Source organism: Rhinatrema bivittatum, chromosome 3, assembly GCF_901001135.1.
Source record: "Rhinatrema bivittatum chromosome 3, aRhiBiv1.1, whole genome shotgun sequence".
NCBI classification, from domain to species: domain Eukaryota; kingdom Metazoa; phylum Chordata; class Amphibia; order Gymnophiona; family Rhinatrematidae; genus Rhinatrema; species Rhinatrema bivittatum.
In genome coordinates this window covers 244,671,248-244,694,347 of record NC_042617.1, presented here as the reverse complement: position 1 = coordinate 244,694,347, position 23,100 = coordinate 244,671,248, and the positions used below count along the sequence as shown (strand labels likewise).

The following is a 23,100-nucleotide window of genomic DNA, read 5'->3' as shown; positions in this document are numbered from 1 at the left end:
CCAAGTCCCAACTCTAGTTTCCCTTGGAGGAGGAGGAAGGTCTCATGATTGGAGAGCATCAACCTGGTACAGCAGAAAATGATCTGAAATGGCAAATTTAGGCTCTTAGAAAGCTGGAATCCAGAATATCCAGGGTAGCATCCTCTGAAATGCTCCCTGTTCCACGCGCAGGTCCCCAGAGGCAGGCAGAGCTCTGGAGTCTGTGTGTGGATGGTGCAAGGAAGGAACCTTTTGGGGAAAGGGGAGTTTTTTTCTAAAGGGATAGACTCCACCTTAAGCAGAGTGGAACAAGGCTGCTGGCACTAACCTTTAAAAAGGAGATAGAGCAGCTTTTAAATTAAATCAAAGGGGAAAGCTGACAGTGGTTCAGCAGTGCATGGTTCGGAGGGAGGTATCTTCGAAGGATACTAATGAAGCATTAGAGTTAGGGCATCCCTACAGAGAGGGTCCAATAATAAGAAAAGTAGTCCAAGTGCCTATAATTAAAAACTCACCTTCCAATTTATCCCTGTCAACTGAAAAGCAGAATGTTAATTCAAACAAAAAATGCACTTTGAAATGATTGTATGCTAATTCCAGATGGATAAGAAGTAAGATGGAAGAATTAGAGTGTATAGCAGTGAATGATTACATGGACTTAATTGGCATCTTAGAGACATGGTGGAAAGAGGATAACCAATGGTATAATGCTATGCCAGGGAACAAATTATATCGCAATGACAGAGAGGAGCATCTTAGTGGTGGGGTGGCGCTTTATGTCTGGGATGGTATAGAGTCCATGAGACTAAATGCTCAATCAAATCTTTATGGGTAGAAATCCATTATGTGTTGGGGAAGAGTTTAGTGATAAGACTATACTACCATCCACCTGGCCAAGAGGGTGAGACAGACAGTGAAATACTAAGAGAAATTAGGGAAGCTGACCAAATAGGTAGTGCAGTAATAATGGGATATTTCAAATAACCCAATATTGACTGAGTAAGTGAAACATCAAAACATGCTAGAGAGATACATTTTCTGGATGGGATAAATGACAGTTTTATGGAGCAGTTGGTTTAGGAACCAATGAGAGAGAGAGCAATTTTAGATATAATTCTCAGTGGAGCGCAGGATTTGGTGAGAGAGGTAAACGTGGTGCAGTTGCTTGGCAATAATGATCATAATATGTTCAAATTTGAATTAATGACTGGAAAGGGGACAATAAGTAAATCCAAAGCTCTAGCACTAAACTTTCAAAAGGGAAACTTTGATAAATGAGAAAAATAGTTTAAAAAAAACAACAAAAAAAACAAAACAAAAAAAACTGAAAGGTACAGACAAAAAGGTTGAGTGTGCAATAGGTGTGGACCTTGTTTAAAAAAAAAAAAAAAAAGGTGGAAGGAAGGTCAAACGATTGCCAGCATGGCTAAAAAGTGAGGTGAAAGAGGCTATTTTAGCCAAAAGATCTTCAATCAAAAATTGGAAGAAGGAACCATCAGAAGAAAATAGAATAGAAGCATTGGCAAGACATTGATAAAACAGGCTAAGAGAGAATTTGAAAAGAAGTTGGTCACAGAGGCAAAAACTCACAGTAAAAACTTTTAAAAATATATCCGAAGCAGAAAGCCTGTGAGGGAGTCAGTTGGACCATTAGATGATCGAGGGGTTAAAGGGACACTTAGAGAAGATAAGGCCATCGTGGAAAGATTAAACTATTTCTTTGCTTCGGTGTTGACTGAAGAGGATGTCGGGGAGATACCCATTCCGGAGAAGGTTTTCATGGGTAATGATTCAGATGGACTGAACCAAATTACGGTGAACCTAGAAGATGTGGTAGGCCTGATTGACAAACTGAAGAGTAGTAAATCACCTGGACAGGATGGTATACACCCCAGGGATCTGAAGGGAAGAAAAAATGAAATTTCAGATCTATTAGTAAAAATGTGTAACCTATCATTAAAATCATCCATTATACCTGAAGACTGGAGGGTGGCTAATGTAACCCCAATATTTAAAAAGGGCTCCAGAGGCGATCCAGGAAACTGCAGACCAGTTAGCCTGACTTCAGTGCCAGGAAAAATAGTGGAAAGTGTCATAAGATCAAAATCACAGAACATATAGAAAGACATGGTTTAATGGAACAAAGTCATCATGGCTTTACCCAAGGCAAGTCTTGCCTCACAAATCTGCTTCACTTTTTTGAAGGGTTAATAAACATGTAGTTAAAGGTGAACCGGTAGATGTGGTGTATTTGGATTTTTAGAAGGCATTTGACAAAGTTCCTCATGAGAGGCTTCTTCTAGAAGAAGTAAAAAGTCATGGGATAGGTGGCAATGCCTTTTCGTGGATTACAAACTGGTTAAAAGACAAACAGAGAGTAGAATTAAATGGTCAATTTTCTTATTGGAGGGGGGTGGGCAGTGGAACGCCTCAGGGATCTGTACTGGGACCCGTGCTTTTCAATATATTTATAAATGATCTGGAAAGGAATACGACAAGTGAGGTAATCAAATTTGCAGATGATACAAAATTATTCAGAGTAGTTAAATCACAAGCGGATTGTGATAAATTGCAGGAGGACCTTGCGAGACTGAAAGATTTGGCATCCAAATGGCAGATGAAATTTAATGTGGACAAGTGCAAGGTGTGGCATATAGGGAAAAATAACCCATACAGTAGTTACATGATAGGTTTTTGTGCTGCTTCTTGCGCATGATGCCTCCAGTGTTGGGTGCCGGCTCTTCTCTTGCCCAGCAGGCGGCAAGGCATAGCCACATTGATGACAGGGAAGCCGGCAGAGAAGGAATCTCTTGCATTGGAGGGGACAAGCATGGGTTAAAGTCCCGATGACCCAGCAGGCTAAGTCCCTAAGAAGTAGAGCTGATCACAGATGGATCCAGGCAGCAGTTGGGTGCTGGCTCTTCAACCCCACGCTGGTGACATCAGTGGGGGGTGGGGCGGGGCATAGCCACATCAATGACAGGTGACCCAGCACAAAGGCAGGGGAGAAATCTCCTGTGTGGGGGCATGCATGGGTAGAAGCCCTGATAACTCAGTGAGATAAATCCCACAGATTGTAGAGCTGGTCACAGAGTGCTTCTCTCCAAATTTCCTCTGTCTTTCTTTTTCTGAATCAGTCTTTAATTTTATAAAATGTTATTTGCATCTATTTTATTTGTAATTTTTGTTGTTAAAAAAAACTTTAAATTTTGGTCAATTGGTTTTTGCAGCTTTTTCTTGGATTTTATTCTAAGAAAAATGTGTAAAAGTATCAGTGTGACTTAGGTATACCAGGGGTATTGTCTTCATTTGAAGGGTCTGCACTATCGTTACCACTATCATTAGCCCTAGAGCTGAAGCTAAGGGTGAGCAATTTATCTTGAGCAATGTGCTGCCAGTGTGATTTTTTTTTTTCTTTTCCTTCCTTTTGTGTGTCAATAATAGTGGTCGCTTTGCTGAGATTTGGTATGGATGTTAAACAGTGAGGTAACCATGTAAAGGTACTTAGCCAGACTTGATGAGAGCAATTGAAGAACATAAGAAATTGCCATGCTGGGTCAGAACAAGAGTCCATCAAGCCCAGCATCCTGTTTCCAACAGAGGCCAAACCAGGCCACAAGAACCTGGCAATTACCCAAACACTAAGAAGATCCCATGCTACTGATGCAATTAATAGCAGTGGCTATTCCCTAAGTTAACTTGATTAATAGCAGTTAATGGACTTCTCCTCCTAGAACTTATCCAAACCTTTTTTTTTTTTTTAATTTAAATTTTTATTGTATATATGATGTATTAACAGAGCAATACTTTGAAAATGACAACAGTAGGTGTAATCATACATACAATTCAGACTTTTGTAAGTTGTACGCTAAAGTAAACAATCAATAAAACTTTTTAACACCAGCTATGCTTCTCTTTACTGATCTGTTCCCTCCCCTCCCCCCACCTCCGTGCCCCCCCCCCTTACTATGAAATCCCCCCTATCCCCACACCACTCCGTCGTTGTGACCCATAAAGTTCTCTGTTGAGCCAATGTCTAGATAGCCACCCGTACTAGGGTATTCTAGGTAGATAATTGCCACTGCCTGTAGTTACGCCATATTCGTAAGAATGTCCCATATGTTTTGTGTATAAACGCCGTAATTTCAGCTAGGGTATATATTTTTTGTAGTTTGTCTTGTACACCCCGAAGCGTGGGAAGGTGCTCCGCCCTCCACAATTGTGCAAGATGTAATCTAGCTGCAGTTAAAATGAAGGAGAGCAGGCGATTGTCATAACCACCCAGTATCCACGCCTCCTGCCCCAAAAGCGCTTGGCCCGGGGTCAATCGTATCGGCACCGAGAAAATCTTCCCTAGCCACTCCTCAACTTCTCGCCAGTAATCGACAATCCTCGGACAGGTCCACCACATGTGCAAGTAATCACCCCTCTGCTGGCACCCTCTCCAACATATATCAGAGGTTAGACGTTTCATCTTATGTAATTGTACCGGACAATAGTGCCAGCGATATAATAACTTAACAGCATTTTCCCTCATGGAGGCCGCTATTAACCCCTTACCTAATCTCCCAAAAATCCCTTCCCATTCCTTCTGCGTAAGTGGGTATTGGAGATCAGTTTCCCAAGCCAGCATTTGTTTTGTTTTGCTGAACGGCTGAGTACCCAATAAGGAATAAATCTGAGACATCAAATGCGGAGCGTTGTCCGCTTGTACACACAATTCTTCAAAAGCTGATTTACCTTGGAGAAACACAGCCTGTAACATATGAGTTAGTGCGAAGTGGCGCAATTGTAGGTATGGAAAGATACCCTCCGATGGTAAACCAAAGTTAGTCTGCAACTCTGAGAAGGATAAAAAAGCCCTTCCACCCCATAAGGAACTCCAAGTAAGTATTCCCTTCTGTCTCCACTCCCTAAATGCTGGATTGGTAAATCCAGCTGGGAATGTACTATGGGCATATAAATAGGTTCTCTGGTGATAAGCCTTGGTACCCACTAATAAGTGTCGATTAGCTTCCCATACCTGCAATTGAAGTCTCATGGAGGGCGGTAACACCTCTCCCGGGCGCAGCCGCCATGTGGTGGATGGTTGCCATATAAAGCTAGTAAGGGGAATATCAGCTAAGAGTTGCTGACTAAGTTGTATCCAAGGTTTTATTTCTTGTGTTCTATGCCAGTCTACAATCAGTTTAAACTTAGCCGCTAATAATATCGTTCCAGATGGGGAACTCCCAACCCTCCTTGTCCCCTAAACCGATATAGGGTTGACCTTGCAACCCTCGGTCTCCGACCTCCCCATATATATTTCAAGATCCGATTTTACCATTTAAGGAGAAACTGTTTCGGTACTGGAATAGGTAGAGATTGGAATAAGTACAATAGCCTAGGTAACGCCATCATCTTGACTGCCGCAATGCGTCCCAGCCATGAAATCCGATATCTGTTCCACTCCTCCAGATCAAGAGATATTCGAGCCCATAACGCCTCATAATTTAATTGAAACATATTCATGTCTACACTTAAATATATACCCAAGTATTTTATTTTTTGTTGTGCCCACTTGAATTTATACTGTCTGCGGAGCTTGGTCGCTAATGAGGGCTCAACATTAATATTCAGAATCTCGGATTTGTCCCAATTCATCCGAAAACCTGATACCCGTCCAAAGGCTTCCATCTCATCAATCAAAGGAGGTAGTGATGACTCCGGGTCGGTGATAGTGAACAGAATATAGTCAGCATAGAGAGACATTTTGGCTGATAGCTGGCCCACATCTACCCCTTTAATATGAGCGGTACCCCGTATCTTAATAGCCAACGGTTCAAGGAAAATAGCAAATAATAGGGGGGACAGCGGACAGCCCTGTCGCGTACCTCTCCTTACTGAGAAAGCAGCCGTATAGCCGCCATTAACTTTAATACGAGCACAAGGCTGCGTATAAAATTGCTCTATCCACCGCAGAAAAGGTTCCCCAAATTTCATTTTCCGCAGTACAGAAAAAAGATAGGGCCAGTGGACCCTGTCAAAAGCTTTCTCTGCGTCGACAGATAACGCCAGAGCTGCAGAGCCCTGCTTTTTCACCCACCATATAGCATCCATGATCTTTTGGATATTATCACTGGTCTGCCTCCCTGGGATAAATCCCGCCTGATCGGGATGGATCAAGTCTGCTATAAAACCGTTCAGTCTGATGGCCAGGATTTTAGCCAATATTTTGAGATCCAAATTAATTAAAGAAATTGGGCGGTAGGAACTACAAAGTGTGGGATCTCGCCCTGGCTTAAGTAGCACTGTAATCCCCGCAGTGTTAGCTGCCGAGGAAAGAACCCCCTCATGCCGCAACGCCTTGTAATAATTGACCAAGATTGGCGCCAATTGTTGTGCGAAAACCTTATAAAAGCACCCCGAATAACCGTCAAGTCCCGGTGATTTCCCTAATTTTAAAGCTTTAATAGCGGCTAAAATTTCAATCTCGGAGACCTCCTTATCCAGTATAAATTGTTGTGCAGCCGTTAATTCCGGTAAAGGAACCGAGGCCAGATACCCCAAAATGCCCTCTGAATTGATAGTATCATCCTGTGCATAGAGTTCAGCATAGAATTGTAAAAACCGTTGTCGAATAGCTTTGTTGTCCCCTACCATGGAACCATTCTCCATCTTGACCTTAGTTATGATCGATTGAGCCTGTCTCTTCTTGAGTGCATGAGCTAACAGCCTCCCCGCCTTATTTCCCCCTTCAAAATATTTTTGTTGCAGAAGCTCCAATTGATGAGCCAGGGTCGCATTGTCGATAGCTGCTATTTGACTCTTAAGGGTGGCAATCTGTGAATAAGACACCCGTCGAGGACCCGGACCCTTATGGAGTCGTTCCATCCCTTTAAGTTGGAGAATGAGTGTAGCACGTGTTTGTTCCCTCTTTTTCTTGAGGAAAGCCGCCCGTGCTATAAAACACCCCCTAAGGACCGCCTTCAAGCATTCCCAGACAGTGATCGCATTCACCTCCCCATTGTCATTAATAGTTAAGTAATCCCCTATCTCATCTTGGATTTGGGAAACAAACTGCTCATCATGAAGGATGGAATCGTTAAACCTCCAGAATCTATGACTCTTATCCTCATCGCATAGGCGGATGGATACCCAGATGGGGGCATGATCCGACCACACTATAGGTTCTATGTCTGCCCCATCCACCCTATTATAGGTGGCTCTAGAACTCAGAATCATATCCAATCTGGAGTAGCTCTCGTGAGGTGCCGAATAAAAGGTGTAGTTTCTATCAGTTGGATTTCTATGCCTCCATATATCCACCAGCCCCTGATCCTTAATGAAGGTTTTCAATGCTATTCTAGCCGATTTGGGATCTGTACTCTGGCCCTTAGACGTGTCCAATCTAGGATTCACCGTGATATTAAAATCCCCTCCTATCACCGTCTGGCCTTCCAAAACAGCGGATAGGGTTTCATTCAGGTCAGTATAAAAGGTATCTTTATGCACCGTGGGTCCATAAATCGAAACTAAGGAAAATATTTCCTCACCCACTCGTACCTTAACCACAACGTATCTCCCCTCTGGGTCCGACCTAGATAGGAGAAATTCGAAAGGCACGTCCTTGTGTAACAGGATTCCTACCCCTGTGTATTTCAGAGTGGGGGTAGCCGCCGCCCAATATTGATGTGGATATTTGTTGGACTTTAGCAATCGCTGATGGTGTTTTCTCAGATGTGTCTCCTGTAAGAATATCACATCTGTGTGGAGGCGCCCTAATTCCTTAAATAGGAGCTGTCTCTTGCGGGGTGTGTTAAGTCCCTTTACATTCAGGGATAGAAACTTAAGCGTCGCCATCTATACACCCACCTCTCCGTCCCATACCCGGACTGCACAGTCCAAGTGGCTCTGATCGCCCTCTCCAACCTTTCGAGCCATTCATGAAGATAGGATACCACTTTAAAGCCCCAAAAATCAAGCCTCCAAAGACGTAGATCCTGCGACAGTGTGCTGTGCTGCTAGAACACAGGCCCCTGCAAGCCCCCCTGCCCCCCACAACAAAGAAGCAATGTGTGTAAAGACATTTTCCCCTCCCCCCCCCCCCCCCCCCCCCCCCATCTCCAGTTGCCAGGGATAAAGCCCTCATCCCAGAATTAAATCAGGAGGAAGCATAGTCACCCCCACCTCCACCCCTGCGGTCGAATATCAAAATGTCACATTAAATGCCAGCTAGCAGTTCCAACCCTGAACTTTAGAACGGAACCGGGAACCTTTATAACAAGAAAGTTTCATTGTAGAAATCCAACGACAGTTCATAACAAAACCGATCTTGAAGTGTCCAACTGCAATCCTTCTTCACTCCGGAGAAGCTTCAGCTGGCGGCTCTATCCGATCTCGTCCCGCGGAGCTTCGCTGCAACCCATCCTCTTCCCGTTCTGGACCCTCTGCCACCGGGTAGGCAGGTAGGTAGCTGGCTTCACAGGATGCGCTGTACGAACCTCCGTAGCTGGCAAATCTACCGGCATGCCGTTGTCCTCTCAGGATCCCTGCCGCTTCAGAGACAGTAAGAGCTCTATGGGTCAACCTCCTGTAGTTGAAAGGAAATGCCCCCAGGAAAAAGCCAGCGATAACCGTACATTAGCTGCTATAAGCTTAGTAGTGACGCAAGCGAAACTCCTGTCTCTTCTTCAGCGTCAGTGCCGCCAAATCCGCAAAGACCCCGATCTCGTGGTCCTCCCATTGCCACGAGCGCTGCTTCCTGGCAATCATGAAGATTCGATCCTTCTGTGCAAATTGATGATAGCAGACCACTATATCCCGAGGTCTGTTAGCCAGCTTAGGCCCCAGCGATCTATGCGCTCTGTCTATCTGCACCGTAGGTCTTTCTTCCTTGCTGGTCGTGGCATCCTGATCCAAAAAGAAATTGGAGAGCCGCTCCACAACAGCCATGCAGTCACTATAATCCTCCGTCTCCGGCACTCCCCGTATGCGGATGTTCGAGCGTCGACTTCTATTTTCTATGTCCTCTAGTTTGTCCACCAGGGCTTGGGATTGTAGCTGTAAATTTTCCTGATCTTTCTTGAGTTGCAGCCAGCTCTCCCCCTGTGTATCCAAACGCACATCCAGCTCTTCCAGGCGCCTCCCTGCTCTGCAGTCTCCTCTCTGAGATCTGCAATCATCTCAGTGACCTCCATTTTGTAATTTTTTAAGTCTTGCCGCAGTTCCACAAACCACCCGCGCATCTCAGCCCTAGAAGGGCAGTCACAGTCCCGTTCCCGCGCCGCGTGCACAGCCCCCTCCGTTTCCTCTACCTCCACCGCAGATGCCATTTTGGTAGCTTCCTCCTCCGGCTCCTGCAGATATGAGAAGCGCCGCAGGTCCGGTATTTTTTTCTTGGCCGTCATTATAATAAGCTGCAGCACAACTTCCGATTGCCGGTAAGCTAATTATTTTGATTTTTTCGAGGCTCCCATCGCTATTCGCCGGCTTTGCAGGGACCGCGGGGCACGGAGCCTAAGGTTTAGGCTGCGTGCATGGAGCGTGACGTCACTTCCTCCTCTATCCAAACCTTTTTTGAACCCAGCTCCATCTTTTCTCCAAGCTGAACAGCCCTAACCTCTTCAGCCTTTCCTCATAGGGGAGCTGTTCCATCCCCTTTATCATTTTGCTAAACACAGCAAATATTAATCATAAATATTGCTTTTGTAGAGTAAATCTAGTGTTTAGCTAATCCTTGAACACCATCCACTTTCACAGTGTGTGGGTTGTGTGAGAATCTGTGTAAAGTTAAAAGCAGAATTCAATGAGCAACTTCATTCTTGGGTAATAAAGTACGGTATTTGTTTTTTGGGGGGTTTTTTATACTATCTGTATTTGTACTTATATGGAAAAGTGAATTTCCAATCATTTGATGGAATATATGATGGAACCGGAAAGGTTTTCTGAGTTATAGGTATATGAATTGCAACTTATTTTAAATATCTTAATATCTTTTGTTGTTTTTGGCAGGGCTCAAAGGACATTTATGATCATGAAGTTTCCATTTTAGCTGAGGCCTATTTACCTGTAAATGACACTATGATTCCTACTGGTAGGTAACTTTAAATCTTTGGGTAGTCATGTATATTTATTTACAGCACAATAGCATAGCAAATGTTTTCTTTCTTGACAGCCTGTGTTTTGTATAATTCATTTCTGACTAGTATGCCCCTCAATTGATACTAGTGTGGGAGAGGAGGAGGTACTGTCAGGGTAAATTATAGAACTGAGATGCTGTCTGTTCTGTTAGACTTTTGCTACCTGCAGGTGCTGGTCTAATGATAGCTGCCCCTCCGGTTCCCAGGTACATCGCGCCGCTCGGTTTCCCCCCACGAGAAAGGACTCCACCCACCAACGTCTTCAAAAGGGCGTCGAGGGGGTTATTTGAGCGGCGCAGGGAACGGAAGAGAGACTTCTCTCCTGGTGTTTCCTCTGCCAGCCTGCCTCTGTAACATCGAGGCTCCTTACCGTCTGATTGCCTACTACTCCAGCTGCCCCTCCGGTTCCTAGGTACATCGCGCCGCTCGGTTTCCCCCCCGCGAGAAAGGACTCCGCCCACCAACATCATCAAAAGGGCGTCGAGGGGGTTATTTGAGCGGCGCAGGGAACCCCAGGCATCGTGTGCCGAAGGGGCGCGACAAAGGGGCATGCCCCTTTGTGAGCCCCTTCGTGCAGCCCCAAGGATACAAAATCACGAAATGGATACCAGCTCCGAATCAGATCAAACTTATCAAATAAAAAAGATCCCAGTCTTGATTAACCTTAGAAAACCTGGACCAATTTATAACTCCAATCTATATTAGACTTAACTAATTATCGAGTCTATTTGGCTTATTATAAAAAAAATGATAAATAATACTAAAAAACAATACTATAATGCCAAAATTCAAAGATTCGCCAATAATCCTAAAACTCTTTTTGATATCTTATCTAAACTCACAAATGACCCTTTTAGATGTGAAGCTTTACCAGAATCACGTTGTGATGAAGTAGCTTTATTCTTCAAAACTAAAGTTGATAATTTGATTAAGACCTTAGATCAGACTCCTACCCAAAATATTAATATGCCAAAAAGGGAATTAGCACATTGGTCACATTTTGAACAGACAACAAAAATTGAAATTGATAATTTGTTAAAAAATATGAATCCTGCCAATCACCCCTTGGATACAATAAATACAATAACACTCAAACAATGTATTGAAGCAATTAGTTCAATCTTATTGGACATTGTTAACCAATCCCTCGCTGAAGGAATTATGCCTACCTCTTTAAAAAATGCAGTTGTAAAACCAATTTAAAAAAAATCAGATTTAGATCCTTCTGTTTTAAACAACTATAGACCTATTTCTAATTTATCTTTTTTATTGAAACTAATTGAGAAAGTGGTAAATAGACAATTAAGTGAGCATCTGGAAAACAATGAGATTCTGTACTCAACTCAGCATGGATTCTGCAAATTATTCAGTACTGAGACATTATTATTATCTTTGACAGACTTGGTCCTTAGAGGCTTTGATAGAGGTCAAAGCTTTGTACTTGTACTGTTAGATCTTTTGGCAGCTTTCGACACAGTCGATCACAACATCCTCCTTCAGAGACGTTATGATATTGGTTTAGAAGACACTACTTTAAAATGGTTCAAATCTTTTTTAGAAAATAGAACATTTACTATTAAGATTAAAGATGCTACATCAGATATGATTAACAGGCGTCCCACAAGGTTCGGCCTTATCAGCCACCTTATTTAATGTGTATTTATTACCTCTTTGTCATTTGTTAACAGGTTTAGGTTTGATTTACTATATTTATGCTGATGATATCCAGTTATTATTTCCAATAGAAAGTAATATTGAGTCAACCTTTGAAATGGTAAACATGTATTTGAAAATTATTGGTCAACTTCTTGTGCAAATGAAACTGGTTTTAAATTTTGATAAATAGGAAAAATTTTAGTCAAGAAAAAAGATAATTACCTTGGACGACCAAACCTGTTTTAATTTAACAGACACTACCAGAAATCTTGGCCTGATTATGAATTAAATTTTAAGGCTCACATATCCCAAAAAGTTAAAGATGGTTTTAGTAAATTGAGGCTTTTAAAACGTTTGAAACCCATGCTTTCTCCGTATAATTTTAGGTATGTTTTACAGATGTTAGTTTTTTCAGGACTTGATTACTGCAACTCTACAATGTTGGGACTTCCTAAATCTACTATACGACCCCTTCAGGTAATTCAGAATGTAGCGGCTAGGATATTGACAAATACCAAGAAAAGTGATCACATTACTCCAGTTTTAAAATCACTACACTGGCTGCCTTTGGAATATAGAATTAAACTTAAAACTCTCTGTATGATTAAGATCATACATGGGGACAAAACAGACTGGCTGAATACAACTATTAAATTGCATGTACCTCAACGAGACCTAAGATCATCTAATAAAGGCTTATTATCGGTACCTACTGTCAGATCGGCACATCTGAGCGAAGTAAGAGAGGGCCATTTCAGTTGCAGGACTGAAACTTTGGAACAGTTTGCCACTGGAACTAAGAATGCAGGACAACCTCAAGAAATTCAAGAAAGATCTAAACACATGGTGTTTTTTGCAAGCATACAGAACTAATACTCAGGATGTTATATAAGTCTACAGCTTTTTCCCAGACAATTTTTATCTTTTAATTTCTTAACTATACTTTGCTAGTTTTTAAAGTAATTTTTTAACTATCTTATTATTTTTTTATTGTATTTATTTCTGCTTTCTAACTGCTTATCTAAAATTTTGTATTATGTAAAACGTAAAGATAGAACCTTGTGTTCTGGGTTACGGTATATAAAAATTGCATAAATAAATATTAATCCTAATGCATTTTTCCTGACCCAAAAGATCTGGCTTCTGATACCAGAACACCAGCAGTAAGAAACTGGTCTGTTAGGTTTGTGTAAGCCAAAGGGGAAAATAGGGCCATCCTGACTTTTTTTTCTTTCATTGCAAGGTGGAATGAGGGCAGTGCCAGGCTATGGAATGCTGATTGTATGTTCCTGCCTGCCTAACTGTAATCTGAAACAGACTACTGTCAGACTGTGGTACCAACTCATTTCCCGCCTCTAACTCTGGGATAGAATGCCTGGAGGGGACACTTACTGATCTCAGAAAACCCCTTGATGGTCATGGCGCTATAGAAATGGTAGTTTAATATCTTTAAAAGTACAAAACAATGTGAGAGCCAAGAATTCCCACTAAAAATGACACAAATAACGGGCAGTTCCTACAACTATCAGGTTTTGAATTTGCAAGGTCCTACTCCTCCAAGTAATAAATATCTTATTATGAGCACGCATCAGCAAGCCTGACGGCGCACCCTTGTGTATTTGGGCCTCCCGGACCTCTACATCTTTTGCACGTTGAAAGAGTCTATTTTTTCAATTCTTTTTTCTTATACATAAACATCTATATAATTAAAGATGTGAATAGTAACAATGATCTTTGAAATCTAATCAATGCATCTTTGTTCTCTGAGCAGACTGCTAGTTTGTCATTGCTTAGCTGGCATAATGTCAAACTATTAAACTGTTCAAAAAGTGATGGGTTAGAGATCAATTCAACGTGAAACTAATTTTCTGTTGAGAGATTCTTTCTTTCCATCTGTACTTTTTATTAAGCTTATGTAATTTTTTTAAAGATCTAATTAACTGAAGAAGGTGGCAAAGTGGGACACTATAAAACCGTTATTCTTAATCATTGGACTTTCCCCCCCACTTTAAGCTTATGCCCCCTTTCCTCAATTAGCTAGAAGGAATCGCTAGACTGTGAAGTCTATAACTTTTTTTTTTTTTTTTTTTACCTTTTTTCCCGTTCTCTCTGTCTCTGGCATTTTTGCTTAAGTTTATATGCTTGAAGAAAAGTAAGTTCCATGCATAGGTTGGTTGGCAGTTGCCCCAGAATAGATTTGAGAGGTGCAAAAGAATTGTACCACACATTGTGCAGTTTTTAAAATGTGCACCACCTAGCAAATAAAATGTTACTTTCATATCTGAAAACATTTTATGCTGCTCCACTGCAGGTTTGTTTTTTTTTTACCCCCCTCCTCCTTGAAATAAACATGTTTCAGTGTATCTTGCATACCCATCTCCTACCTAGGATCTAATTGGTTCCTATTGGTACACACCATAAGCCAAATAGAATACATTCTGTGATGGAATTGTGACACTATTCTCAGAGAAGCTGCTTTAAAGAACTTTAATTCTAAAAGCAAAAATATTATTTTGATTGCTGCAAAGTGGCAATTACTACTTGAAAGAGCACAGATCCAGAAAGTAAGCCTAGAAAGAGCTACATACTGAATATGCAAAGATGCTACTGAGGGAAAAGACCCATTGTCCTGCCATAAGGCTGGTAAACAATAGAATCTCCAGCATGGGTAATTGCAGCATGTCTCGCTGTTATCATATCTCTGGACAAGTCACCCAAGTGCACATTATGACCTGTGCAATCTACCTTACACTTATTGCTTGAATACAGAATCATTGGCACATCTATGCTCTAAACGGTCAATAAAAAGGATGTGCATCAGCCTGCAAGAAAGCACTGCAGAGAAGCAGTTCCATTTTGAAACAGAAACCAGAAATCTCTACATTGTAAATTCCAGGAAAATTGAACAAACAACCATAGTTAGACAAATTATCACTTTGACTATGCTATGGTAGACAATGTGAAGCATATTATCTTCCACCTCAGTGAGGGAGACAAAGTGGAAGCTACATTTAAGTGAAGCTTACTAGGTCTGGCCTTCTGTTGATCACAGTCCTACATAGAACTGATGCTTAATAATGATGCTTAAAACAATACAAGAGTACCTCCTTTTCCTTAAGATATTCTCTTAGACAACTAAGCTACCTAACCTGTTCCTCTCCCACCCAATTGGGGTTTCAATGGAAATGCTTCAAGATAACTTAACTTTCGTGGGGTCTGTAGCATACTTGAACCATTATGTTACTATTCAACACGGAGAAGAAAGACAAAAGACCGTGGTACACCCCCGATCTGAGAATTATGAAAACGGAACTCCGTAAAATGGAAAGAAATGGCGTAGAAACCAAGCCCCAGCGCTACTTTTAAAGTTCCGCTCTCTTCTACATGAATACCGTAAAAATACAGACAAAGCCAAGAAAGACTATTACGCATCAAGGATTCATCAATACCAATTCAACCCACGTGCTCTCTTCCAATATGTATCTAGCATTATTACGCCGCCAACAAACCTTAACTCAGATAATGAGGACGAAAACAAATGTGAGAAACTAGCTTCTTACTTTCACGACAAAATCGATAATCTCATGGCACGATTTACTACCTCCCCCCTTCCTGTCAATTCACCTACTGCCAACATACACATCACCACACCCACTCACAGCTCTCACATACACAATCCAAATCAAAACATACCATATTCTGCCACCCTTACAAACTTTGAAACCACTACTGCTCTAGAAATAGAAGCTATCCTCAAAAAGATTAAACCAGCTATGCACCCCTTTGATATCATGCCCACTAAAATACTCCTCTCTTTTTTCCTGCAAGGATTGCCAAACCCATTTCCGAGATTCTCAACAAATCTATCACTTCTGGACTGGTTCCCACTCAACTCAAGCATGCCATAATAAAAACCGACCCTCAAAAAAGTGGATTTGGACCCTACTGAACCATCTAACTATTGCCCAGTTTCGAACCTTCCTTTCCTGTCCAAAATAATGGAGAAAATCATAAACAAGCAACTCACAGAATTTCTAAATGAACATCAACTACTTCTACCATCCCAGTATGGTTTCCGCAAGAACCATAGTACCGAAACCCCGCTCTTGTCACTTTCAGAATTAATACTATAAACCTAGACACGGGACACTCTTACATTCTTGCTCTGCTTGACATATCATCTGCATTCGACACTGTCAACCACAATACCCTTATCACCCGCCTATCTCAAATTGGGATCTCTGGCTCTGCCCTATGCTGGCTCCAATCCTATCTCAATGAGAGAAAATACAGTGTAAAAATTGGCTGCCACGAATCCAAACCTAGAAAACTGCTACAAGGAGTACCTCAAGGATCCTCTCTCTCATCAACACTGTTTAATATCTACCTTATCCCCCTATGTCGACTCTTGATGAAACTCTGATTCCCGCACTTCATATACGCAGATGATGTGCAGATCCTCATCCCCATTAAGGACTCTCTACCCAACCCTCTGAAAATCTGGGATACCGCCCTTGCAGAAATAAAGAATCCCCTAGCATTTCTAGCAATAAATACCAGCAAAACAGAGCTACTCATCATTTCCCCACAAAGCAACATCACCCTCAACCCTACCAATTATCCACAAGCTGGCCCTCTCGCCTTACAGCAGGTCCGCAGCCTCTGTATTATCATAGACAACCATTTCTCATTAAAAAAAATTCATCGCGGCCACTGTCAAAAACGGCTTCTTTAAACTCCATACTCTAAAAAGAATCAAATCTCTCCTACACCCACACGACTTCCGAACAGTCCTACAAGCTACAATATTGTCAAAACTGGACTACTGTAATTCTATCCTGCTAGGACTGCCAAAAAATTCGCTACAACCTTTACAGATGCTACAAAACGCAGCCGCCCGAATACTCACCAATGCACACCACCATGAACACATTACGCCTGTACTCCAATACCTTCACTGGCTACCAGTAGCATCCAGGATTACATACAAAGTCCTTACCCTCATACACAAATCCATCTACAACCAAGATATGCAATGGTTCTCTGACCATTTTACATTCCACAAATCAAATAGACCTACAAGAACAATACACCAAGCCAAACTCAAGACTCCTGCTCTCAAACAAATTAAACATGTTTCCATAAGAGAACGTTCATTTACCATAGCAGGAACCAACTTTTGGAATAAAATGCCCACAGACCTGCGCCTGGAGCCCTGTCCTAAGAAATTCAAACAAATCTTAAAAACTTGGCTTTTCAGACAAGCCTGTACATAATGACCTCCCATCTTCAAAACTGCTATCCTCTCCTTCCCCTCTCCTTCACACACTTTAACTCTAAGGTCACCTCTCTCTGGTAAAAATCATTTGAATACATAATGTACTCTCATACATTTTCTTACCCCACACCAAATACATCCCAATCCTTTCTCCTCTTACTGCATTTGCTTGAATGTACCTAATTATACATAGTTTCTCCCAGGAGATTAGGCTGGATTCAATTGTACTATATGTTGATTTATTGCTATGTTCATTGACCTCATTTGATATATGCTTGTTCTTTCTAAATTGATTGTAAAGCCTGTTGCTAAATTATGGTTCATTGTAAACCGAGGTGATGTTTGGAACGTGCCCCGGTATATAAAAAAACCTTTAAATAAATAAAATAAATTCATTAAGAGGATGAAAAGTCACATGCTCAGCCTTGGTGCAATAATCGACTTTGTTGCATTCATGGAAACTGTCGAGTTTCTAGTCATCACAAGAGTCTGGGCCACATAACTAAAATGCAGTAGTAAAATTGCCGCGCTTAGAAAATTGTTCAGATAATAATTTCCATTAGGTTATAGGTAAGAGAGCCCCCACTTTAGACAGAGCATCTATATTAGTGGGCAGAAAGAGTGTCTTTGCAGTTCTGCTTCTCCTAAACTTCCTCCTGCCACCACTATCCTCTTGCTACACTCCCAAATCTGAAAATACTCCAAAATCGGCCATTTGTTTCACAAAGTTCCGTTTTCTTAAATGATACATGTGATTGTGACATCTTAAACCACCATTCTGTAATCATTTCAGAATAATAGGAACTAGTTACGGGAGGTGAGAAGTTATTTGAGGCAGGTAATTTTTTTTTTTTGACTGGTTTCTGAATTGCAGTCTTGCCCATAGCCCATCTTGCTACTTTTTTGGGATGCCACTCAGTTTTGGTATTGATGTAAAAAAAAAAAAAAATGATTTGATCATCTAGCAAACCATCCATAAAATGTTTACAGAGAAATTAATGTCTGTATGCCCCTGCCCCTCCAATCCAACCCCAGCACTTGCTCACTCAGCCTACTATCCTGTGCCCACTGTCCTACCACTGCCCCAGTCTTCCTCTGCTGACCCACCTGGGCCAATTGAGGGATCCAACTGTTTGTTTCATCTGGTGTCTTCCTGCCATGTGGGCTGGAGGCCACACTGTCACCTTCCAGCCCCCTTTGCTGCCACACCCATGTGGGCAAGCAGGGGGAGGGAAGCTTACGTGCTTTTGTACCCCATTAGTCACAGAAACATGTGCCACTGCACCTAAGGGATCGAATTTTAAAGCAGTGTACGCCCGTCCATATGTGCACGGTTCCCGGCTCGCGCACATGGATGCACCAATTTTAGAACATGCACCCGCCAGCACACTCATGTTATAAAATCTGATGGCTAAGTGTACATGTGCACCAGATTTTAAAATCCGCTCACGCATGTGGGCAAATTTTCGCTAAATACTTGCAGAGACGCAATCAGGCTTCCCCCAATTTCCTCCCTGTCCACTCCAATTAAGGAGCGTACTGGGAAGGAACTTCCTTACCTCCCTATCTAAAGTTCCTCCCCACCACCTAAACCTACCCTAAGTTTTCTAAAATTTTTTATTTTCCTACCTACTGCTTCTCTGGAGCAGCAGAAATCTCCGTGCGCTGGCCGGCTGCCAGTGCGCACTTTCCCAGGACAGCGTCAAATGGCGCTGTCCCAGCCTGCCTCCCCGCCCAGACCCCACCCCTTTGGAGAGTCCTGGCTTGTGCATGTACCGGCGTTTACACGCGTGGCCAGGCCCATTATAAAATGCACTCGGCACACGTAAGGCCCGGCTATGTTCGTGAACCTCAGTACGCGCACAAGTGCCGGGTCTCTCCAAAGGGGCAGGGTCTGGGCAGCGGGCTGGGACAGTGCGCAGGCCTTTGAAAATTTACTTGTAAGTGTATTATACACAGAGATACTGATGAGGTAAAAGAGCAATACATATTGACTAGGTTTTGTATGTTATACTGAGAAACCATTTAGAAACAAATTGCTGTTCTACTGATTTGCACAGGGGCTTATTTGGCATGAAGGGGAAAGTGCCTTGGTTTTCTCAGCAACTAGCTTGTCTCCTGGAAACAGAAAGGACAAAGGTTGCTAAAGCAGGCAGCTTGGTACTTTGCAAGCTTTTATATAATTTTTTTTTTTTTTTTTTTTTGCAAGGAAGCTTGTTTCTGCATGCTTGCATGTTTTCCAGTGTGGTTGCCGAGCAGGTGTTTGCTGCTGCAGATAATCGAAAAGCACCAAGAAAAGAATGCATGGAAAATATATTGCAGCTCTTCTAAAGCTACTGGCTCGAGGCTGCCTGGTTTCCTGTCCTACATCTGTGACTTATAGGAGTTTGTGTGAATGAGATGTTCAGATCAAAATGACTTTATAATATTGTAATGCTTTTTGAGGAAATGGGAAACTATTTTAAAGAGATCCTTTTTTTTTTTTTTTTTTTAAGAGTTTTCATCTTTTCCTTTGGGCTTACAGCTCTATTGAGCTGCCATGTGACTTCAATCATAACTACATGGGATTTACACCCCCCCTTTTTATATACAGTGCCCTGTAAAAATCTTCACACCCTTGTACATTGTTCACATTCTGATGTCTAAAAAATACAAATCAGAATGCATTAAAGTACTTTTTTCACTGATCTACATGTAACCCTTTGCTGGGGTTTTGTTGGTTCCCCTAGAGCCGTAAAAGTATTTATAAGTAGGGACTGCTCTTGCCATCCTTCCCCTCCTTCCTGTACTTCCCACAGGGAGTGAGGCTCTTTCTGTGGGGAAAGAGGAAAACCTCTGTGACCCAGGTGATGGCAAGTCCCTTATATGTTTTGTGTATTTTTCTGGTGTGGTGATTTTCTCCTGAACAGACAGGCTGGATTCAGACTGGGTATTCAAATCATATTTACTGATCATTTCCAAAAAGTCAATCACTGTCCCACAGACATTCAACAAATGAAACTGTATAGATGAACTGTTTACACGGGGTGCCTGCTGGGGTGCTGGTGTCCATCTCTCCAGCTCCTGGGAGGGAGTTTGCCACTGCCTACTCATCTTTGCAGTAGCCCAGTAGAGGGAGAATCCTAGTGATGGGGGTCCCATGCCACAAACAGATTTTACTTGAGTCCAAAGGTCCATCTGAAACCCATAGCCTATGTCCTGTTCCCTTTGGCGTGAAGATCCGATTGGGAATCTCCCAAGACTTGATATCCCAAACTTGATGGACCTCTTGGAGAGAGGGGCCAGATGTTCCAGTTCAGCTCACAGCTCTCTATCTCCTTCACCAGATTGTGCAGAGGGGTGGGGGGGAAAACCTCCACATGAACAAAAAGGGGAAAAATCCCAAATATCTCACACTGTCACTGATCTTGCTTTCTCTAGGGAGTAGAGGGGTTGTTCACAAGTCTCCAGTCCCTGCTCTTAGGATTGGGATGGTTTGCTCCTTTCCAAAGCTTAGGGTGTTCCCCAGAATAAGAAAAGCTTATCAAAAACTAGAGCAAACTCTACAAAACCCTTACCACTCTACAAAAAAGGTGACAGACCCTGTCAGGGACTGTACTGAGAAGGGATCTCCTCTGAACGCAAGAAAAATCACCAAGCTGGGTTAGTGGGCCCAACTCAGCTGGGGAAAAAGAAAAAACACTCCTTATTCCTCAAAACCTAACTCAAAACTGAACTCCACACTCTACCTCTAGCTCCGCTGATGCCCCTGGAATATCCAGTCATGGTCAGCTCGGTGGAGAGACTGAAAGAGAATGGAAAATCCCATGCTGTTCCTAGTCCAGATGGTAAGGGACCTAAGGCCATCTCGTGGCAAACCGAAGGGTTGGTCACATACAGAATATTTGCCACACTTTCTTCGTGAAAGAACTATCATAGAAATATTCCAAAAGTAATTAAGAATAAGAAAACAAACATCATGATTGCATAAGTCTTCACCCACCTTAACTAAGTATTTGGTAGAAATTCCTTTTCTATCAGTAACAGCCATGAGTAGGATAAGTTTCCACCAAATTTGCATAGCAAAATGGAGCAGTTTTTTCCTATTCTTCTGGACAGAAGAGCTCAAGTTCTTTCAAGTTGACTTGAAATTGTCCATGGACTGCAGTCTTCCAAGTCTTTCCGCAGATTTTTTGAATGCATTCAGGTCTGGGCTTTGGGCTATTCACGGACATTCACTTCTTGTTGAGCCACTCTGTTGCTTTTTCTTTATACTTAGGATCATTGTCCTGCTGAAAGGTGAATCTTTTCCTGAGTCCTAGGTCTGTGGCAGACTGGAACAGGTTTTCCTTCAGCATCTGCCTGCACTTTTCACCATTCCTCTTTCCCTTGATCTTCACAAGCCTCCCTGACCCTGATGCTGCAAAGCATCCCCCCAACATAATTCTTCCACCTGGGGATTGTGTTATCAGAATGATGTGCTGGCTGTTTTTATGCCATACATATTGCTTAGAATTGAGACAAAAAAATGTCACTTTGGTCTCATCGAACCACAAAACCTTCTCCCACATGTGTGCACATCATATGGCTTCCTTGCCGCCCCTTTGCTATATTTTTTGTGATTTTAGTTTCATGGCCCAAAACTGCATCTCAGGTACTTTTTAAAAGGCATGTTCTTCTCCCCCAGCCCTCCCCTACCTTTCCTTGGGTAATCGCATCCACCCACAAACTGTTTGCATGTTGATATTTCAGTTTCCCAAGGCAACTCCTTAAGAGTTATAGTCTAAATGCTGTTCAGCTATTTTGGATTTAAGCACGAAGTAAATGTGAGATACGCTCCAATTTATACAGAAAATTTTATAAGAAAATTCAGTTAGGAATGTATGCAAAAGATGTATGAGGATGTATGAGGGGATGAGGGGATGTATGAGGGGAGGAGGAAGATGTATGAGGATGTATGAGGGGAGGAGGAATAGCCTAGTGGTTAGAGCAGTGGACTATGAACTAGGAGACCAAGGTTCAAGTCCCGCTGTCACTCCTTGTGACCTTGGGCAAGTCACTTTACCCTACATTGCCTCAGGTACAAAAACTTAGATTGTAAGCCCTCTGGGGATAGAGAAATACCTACAGTACCTGAATGTAAACCGGTGTGATATCTCAATTGAGATGAATGTCGGTATATAAAAATAATAAATAAATAAATAAATAAATTTATGAATGGACAGTAGCCAGTATTGAAACCTTGACGACTCAACCTCGTGCTCACAAGTTTCAAACTTTGTGCTAATTCAGTTCCTTTTTGTGACTGTTACGGGCACCTATATTGGACTATGGTATCTTTCTGGAGTAATCTTGACATTGTTGAACAGTCAGCATTTTCCCCAGTCTCAGCCAGAGACCTCTGTAGTTGTTTTAAAGTAATCTTAGGCCTCATGGTGACCTTTTACAGCAGTTTGCTTAACCCACAGCTACTGACTTTGGAGGGACTGCCCGATCATCACAGTGTCTTAGTGGTACCAAACTGTTTCCACTTTGCAATGATGGATCTGACAGTGCCCCAAGGAATTTTAAAACACACTGAAATTTTCTTATATCCTTTCCCCAATATACACATTTGAATAATGTTATTGCACAGTTGTTTCAGCAGTCCTTGTTTGGTAAATTTTGACCTTTGCTTCAGATTCACTTCACACAACAAACAGCTTGATTCTTCTTCCAGGAGCATTCAGGTCAGCTCAGCTGCTCTAATTGAACATGGGTGGGCTCTATTTAATTTACCGTATTTGCTGGTGCATAGAACGCAGTGACGTATAAGAAGCACCCCCTTTTTTATACATATTTTTAAGGAAAAAAATAATTGGGGAGCGATTCTGCAGGTCCTATGCGCCGGTAGCGCTCCCCGATTGCCCAGCACCAGCCAATCGGGCAGGGCACCCTCACTCCCCGACGCCACCGCATCACTCCCCCCCCCCCCCCCCCCCCCCCCACCGGACGATTACCGACGCATAAGATGCACGCCTTATTTTTACCCTATTTTGAAGGGAAAAAAGTGATCCTATACACCAGCAAATACGGTAATTATGGGCC

The 23,100-nt window shown here is 42.3% G+C and overlaps 1 protein-coding gene across 1 annotated transcript in view; it reads left to right on the top strand.

Moving 5' to 3' along the window:
• Positions 1-23,100, top strand: part of GALM (galactose mutarotase) — a 188,100-nt gene that overhangs the window by 104,619 nt on the left and 60,381 nt on the right. Inside the window, 1 exon segment of the mRNA XM_029594392.1 lies at positions 9,973-10,054. Coding sequence (XP_029450252.1) covers positions 9,973-10,054 — 82 coding nt within the window.